This window comes from Leptosomus discolor, chromosome 1 (genome assembly GCF_034619465.1).
Source record: "Leptosomus discolor isolate bLepDis1 chromosome 1, bLepDis1.hap2, whole genome shotgun sequence".
NCBI classification, from domain to species: Eukaryota; Metazoa; Chordata; class Aves; order Leptosomiformes; family Leptosomidae; genus Leptosomus; species Leptosomus discolor.
The window spans coordinates 72,057,797-72,063,796 of record NC_141391.1 but is presented as its reverse complement, the minus strand read 5'-3'; the positions used below and the strand labels follow the sequence as shown (position 1 = coordinate 72,063,796).

At 58.3% G+C, this 6,000-nt stretch overlaps 1 protein-coding gene across 1 annotated transcript in view; it reads left to right on the top strand.

Annotated features, from left to right (window-relative positions):
* Positions 1-2,249: 2,249 nt before the first annotated feature.
* The window catches only part of NPAS2 (neuronal PAS domain protein 2), a 106,147-nt gene continuing 102,396 nt past the window's right edge, over positions 2,250-6,000 (top strand). Inside the window, exon 1 of the mRNA XM_086482179.1 lies at positions 2,250-2,578. Coding sequence (XP_086338305.1) covers positions 2,250-2,578 — 329 coding nt within the window. The remainder of the gene's footprint in view (positions 2,579-6,000) is intronic.

Sequence of the window (6,000 nt, the reverse complement as noted above, 5' to 3'; positions counted from 1 at the left end):
ATGTGGCGTACAGGGGGGGAATCGGGCAGCATGGTGGGGTAACTGGGTGAGCCGGGTGGTGGGGGTAGTGAGAGAAGCAGCACAGCTCCTCGCTGGAGCCAGGTAGCTGCGGGAACCTTCAGCCCACACGCTGCGCCCACACACACACCCCTCGAGTGGGCAGAGAGGTCTCTGCCGGCTGCTATTTTGCAAGGATTAACGTGTCTTTAAAAAGGAGGCAAAATGGACCGGGGGAGGTGGGGAAACAGCCGTCAGCCCACCGCACAAACCAGGCGCAGGTATGGCAGCGCAGGCAGGCCCTTCTGGTGGGGACAGAGCTCGCACCAGCTAAAGGGGCTTTTCCCTCCCCAGCAAATCCCTTTTCTGAACCAAAAATGCAACTCTCCCCAAAAGCAAACACTGTATCCCAGGGGGACGCCCCTTCTGCGGCTGGAAGAGGTGCCTTCTCCCGGTGTTTCTTTGGCACAGAGATGGGGGGGGGGGGGGGGGCGGGGGAGGTGTGGCCGGGTGGACACAGCAGTGCCAGCAAACCCGGCCGCAGAGGCGGGGGGGGGGGGGGCAATAGCAGGCGGGTCCCGGGAGGGGCGCGCAGGAGGCGCAGGGGGGATAACCGCGGGCTGAGCCCAAGCCGTGCCCCGGCTCCCCGGCCATTTCTGCCCTCCTTGGGGGAAGAAGGGCAACCCCAGACCCCGCTCCCTGCCGCCGTCAGAAGTCGGCAAGAATGCCCAGCGAGGCGAAAGCAAGGCTCCGAATCAACAGCTCCTCCCAGGCTCCGGCACAGTTCCTTATCTCTCAGTGGCCACTTTGCAGGAGAAGTATTAGGCAAAGAAAAAAAAAAAAAAAAAAAAAAAAGCAAAGTGGGGAATAAAAAGAATGACCTACTTTGCAAGAAAGAAAAAAAAAAAAAAAAAGAGCTTTCTGTCAAGGTTTTGCTCTAATTGCCGGTGCGGCGTTGCATAACCAAATCGGGAGCTCCTGCCTGCGCCCGGGAAGGCCGGGAACCTGCCCCGGGGCAGCGCGGTGCTGTGCCCCGCTCCGGCTCGGCTCCCGCGGCCGCCGCCGCCGCCGGGGGAGCGGGCACGGGCAGGGTGGAGGGTCACCCCCCGGGCCAGGGGTCGGGCGGGGAGGGCGTCCCCAGCCCACCGAGCGAGACCGAGCCCAGCCGGGGCGCCCCGGGAAGCGGCGGCCGGGCACCTGGGCAGCTCTGCCCGGCGGGGACGACGGGCTGAGTGGCGGGGGGCTCCCGAGGTCGGGCTATAGGGGCGGCCGCCGGTGCAGCGCGGGGATGTTGCTGGAGACACATGTAAACTCCGGCACGGCGGGGTTGCTCCAGGCGTTGTGAAACCATCCTTGATGCGGGGCTGGCTTTTTGGTTGAGGTTTTTATTTTTTTATTTTTTTTTTCCCTGCTTCCCCTTTCGTTCTCTTTCCAGCTTCTCCTTTTCTTGGATCCTCGCCTGTCTCCTCCCACAGAACGAGAGAGAGAGAGAGAGAGAGGGAAAAAAAAAAAGGTCACGTATGTTTGGAAAAATATGTAGGTCAGTGGAACATTCCCTGCACTTGTGCACAGGGAGCCGGGGCGGGAGAGCTCCACCGCAGCCCTCTCGCTACCCACCGCCCCAGCCCGGCCCTCCCGGAGCCTACGGCGGGGAGTGGGGAGGCGAGCGCCGGGTTCCCTTTCCCCCTCCCTGACCCATTTTGCGCACCGACCTCGGGTTTGGGCTCCCCCCCACCCCCGCCTCCGCTCCCTGCCAGGGAAAGCGAGCGAGCGGCGGAGGAAGCCGGCGCGGGAGACCCGCCGGGGACGCCGCCGCCAGCCGCCGGGGCCGCGGCTGCCCATGGGCGCGGGGCGCGGGGCGCGTCCCCCCAGCGCCGCGGGCTGAGGGCGCGGGGCGGCGGCCCGGCGGCGGGGGCAGGCGAGGGGAGGCGGCGGCGGCGGCAAGCGGCGAGCGGCGATGAAGGGCCGGCGGAGAGGATGCCCCTGCGTCGCCCGCGGGGCTCCAACTTCGCGGAGAACTCTCGGCCCCGCAGCCCCCGCGCCCGCCCTGCCTCTCCCGGCCGCGCGTCCAACTTAATGCCCCAGCGGGAGCCCCAGCCAGCAGCCCCCCCGGCCCCCGGCCTCCTCCCCCCCCCGCAGCAGCCCGGGCTCCCGGCGGCCTCCCGCTGCCGGCGGAGCCCCTGGCCCCGGCGCGCGTGGGTCCCGCGGCGCCCGGGGCGGCGGCAGCGCGGCATGCGGCGGCCCCGCGCACCATGAGACACGGCACCGGCACCGGCACCGGCACTGGTACCGGCAGCGCGGCGAGCAGCGTCCCCGGCTCCTCGTCGGCGAGGAAGAGTTTACCGGCTCCCGAGGCCGGCCTCCTGCGCGGCTGGAACAGCGGCGGCCGCTGCCGCAGCGGCACCGGCAGGCACCGGAAAAGCGGCGGCATCCAGCCCGGCGGCACAGGCACCGGCACCGGCGGCACCGGCACCGGCGGCGGCTCCCGCGCCCAGGTGGCCACCGCGGACAGCAGCAGCAGCAGCAGCGGCGGCGGCGGCTGGGGCTTCCCCGCCGCGCTCCCGCAGCACCGGCACCCCAGGTAACGCGCGGCCCTGCGGCCCCGGCCCTCCCTCCGCCCCGCGGGGCGCCCACCCGCGACACCCGCGCGGGGCGGGGGGGGGGCACCCGCCGGCAGCACCTACGCGGGACGCCCGCCCACGCGTGACCCCCCGCGGCGGCGGTGGGGGTCACCTCCCCTCCGTCCCACCCACGGCGGGGGTGGCGGACGTGCCCGGCGGTGCGGGGTGGCATCGCCTCCGCCGCCAGAAAGTTTCCGTGGGGACTGCGGCGTGTCTGTCCCGGCCGGGCTGGTGGGGTCCGGCCAGGCTGTCCCCTCCCTTTGGAAAAATAAGTTGCCCCCCAACCTATCCCCCATCCCCATCTTCATTTTGGTGTGGTTGGCAGTTTCCTGAGGTTGCGGGTTCATTTAGGCTAGACTGGAACAGGGTCTGCGTTGCGACCGGGCGGTGTTTGGTCAAGGAAAACTTCCATTAAAACCAGTGGGACTTTTGAATGGGCGAAGGCTCCCCGGTGGGAGCAGAGGTTGTGTTGTGGGCTGGGAGAGCCCCGCCGCTGCTGCAGCCCTCCGCCAGGCCCCTGCGTGTTTCTCTTCAGTGTGCAGAACAGGGCGAAACATTAAATCCACGGCGGAGCAGCAAGACAGGGCTTCTTTCGTGAAGAGTTGTGCGGTGGTGTTCCTCTGCGGTCACCAGCCTGGTTTGTCAATTAACAAGCACGCTCGTCCAGAAACTTTCCTCTGCACTCCTTAACTGTCTACAGGATGGCAGTTTGCTTTCACTCAAGTGACTCAGGAGTAATTGGCGGTTATAAGCATTACAGCCAGCAGAGGAACTTCAATCTTTTCACGGTGCTAAATCTCCAGAAGGGCTGTAGGGTTCCCTCGGACGGGCACAGCTAACCTGAGCGTTCAGCTCAACAAGTGGCTGCCTCTTGAAGTGGAAAATTATCCCGGTGTGAAATGGTAATTTGTATCCCACCGTGGGTTTAGTTTGTTTGGTCATACTAAATAATTAGTGTTCACAGTTTCCAGACCTAGCCAGCTCATCTGCTGATCCGTGTCTGATTCTGAGAGCTGTCAGCTGGTGGAGGGCCCAATCCTGCACACATTTCTGTAGATGAATATGGACACGGAGTTGCTCTGCAGGGGTGGCCTGGAAACAGGAGTATTTGCAGAAGTTGATTGCCAAGCTGTGCACTGTCTCACTGAACATGTGAAAATGAAGGTTTTCCAGAACCGGGTATCCAACACCAGGGTGATTCCCAAAGCTGGCAGCACATCTCTGCCCTGCTTCGAAGCCTGGAGACAGTAGGCTTGCCTAAAATTGCTTTCCCTCCCAAATAAAGGTGCCGCCCTGTATGCCTGCAGGATTGAACCCACAGACTGTGCTTTGCAGAATCACGATTATTGCCCCATTTTCTAGCCTAGAGCATGCGAGAGCACTTGAAGGAGTTGTTATTTTATCATAGGCAGCAATGTTGTCTACAGTTAAAATTATCCAGTGCTTTCCGGTACAATGCTCTGCTTTCAGGTGCTTATGCATTTGCTAAGCTGAAACATAGGCTGTCATTTTCCAGGTTGAGTATTTGCTGAAGACAGACTGTCTTTGGGAAGTTCCAGATGAAATGGTTCAGCTATTTCTGAGAACGTGGTTAGAGAGAAATGTATTCTTTGGCCACGTATGTGAGGAAGATGGTTTAGATATACATCATCCTGCATTAGGAGACCTTGATCTTGCCTTTTCTGTGAATCTGTGTTTTTTGGCTATGTTGAGAAACACTTTCATTGAGACTGTTGAATTCTTGTGGCTTTGTGTTTTGGAGCAGGAAAAAGATATTTGGCTTGGGATCAATCTTGTGATGGGGGCGTGCCTTACATTAAGCCTATGAAAAGCTTCCAGAATTTGTCTCCGTTATCATTTTGACACAATGCTCAGCTTGCACGCTCTCAGTGGAGGGCTGTTGAGGTCTTGACCATTGCACTCACTCACTGAAGGCGCCCTCAGCACGGAGCACGCTGAACACCCCAGTGTTACTAGGAGCTGAGCAACTGCATATCTTCCTGGGAAGAATGAGAGCACTCCAGTTAGTGGCTGAAGGGATGAGTGGACGTTCCCCCCAGTTATTCTTCCCAGATGTTACTGCTACGGTGAGCACCATAAGGAGGGAGCATTGAAAACTGTCTCAGCTGTGTCTTCAGTGGCAGGGTGTGCCTGCTGATATGGAGACAGGGTTCAAGGAGGAGGAAACTGCTTAGTTCACGTTCATGGTGACAAGAAGTGGTGGGACTAGAATGGAGAGGAAATATTGGTGATGGAGGCATGGGGAAAGTGAAGAGCAGAGACCTCGAATTAAGTCAAAGGACTTGATGGGGTTGTAGATGACAAAGGTTGGGAACAAGATGCAGGGAACTGTAGGCAGAGGTGGAGAACCTAGACCAAGAGAAGGAATGGCGGGCAGAAAAAGGTCATGAGAGGCTTGTGGTGGACAGGGGCAGGAGGTCTGAGCCTGCAAAAGCAGTGGTTTCCAATCCTTCAATGATGGGGTCATGGTACTACTGCTTTTTCGTCCTTTTCATCTTCCTCCTCACACTGCCCGTTGTGTTCTTCAGCCCCTGCCCCTGCTGCTTTGTGACTCCCCTGGTCCCCTCACAGAAATTGTTGCTGTCTGCTAGTCATGAGGAGCAACTATTGTTGCTCCAGTCGTGGACCTTGGACCTGGCGAGGAGCTTTCTCCATTGTAGATCCCAGGCTCTGGAGTTGCACTGAGCCCATGTGTTTGTTCTCCTCCTTATTCTGTACCCCTCATCAGGCAGCACCCCAAGGAGCAGGACCTGGCACCAGGGTCAGTCTCAGGCCTCCGCTGTGGTGTCTGCTTACCTTTTTCCAGCACTAGGTTTACCATGGAGAGAATAGTAACTTTGTATGCCCCAGTTAAGTCTCACACTAGATTTTTATACTGCAGACCTAAAGGACTCAACCCAGTTGGTGGGTGCTACAGTAGGCTAGGGCGGGTTTTCCACTTTTTAAACTGGAAGAAGATTTTATAGCTCAATATGTTAACAATACATCAAAATAGCGAAGCCCTGTGGAAAAAAATAGCATGTAATCATGTAATTGATGTTGTATCGTAATACATTCTTTTAAGGTACGAAAATTAAGATCAACAGCTGATGGTTTCAATTTGTAGCTCTGGCATTAAGGATAGGACATTTTGCACAGCGAATTTAATGATTTAAATAATCATTGCCTGTGTTCAGCAGTAGGTTTTGAGCAATCGGATAGCTTACATCACTATACAACTGATGGTTGGCAAATATCATACTGTTGAAAATGACACTCAAATACGTATTTTATGTGTAGTTAGTTGCTTTTCTTTCTAAGCTGAATTGAAGTAACTTCCATTTGTGTTTATAGTTTTGCTTTCAGACTCAGGGCAGATGCA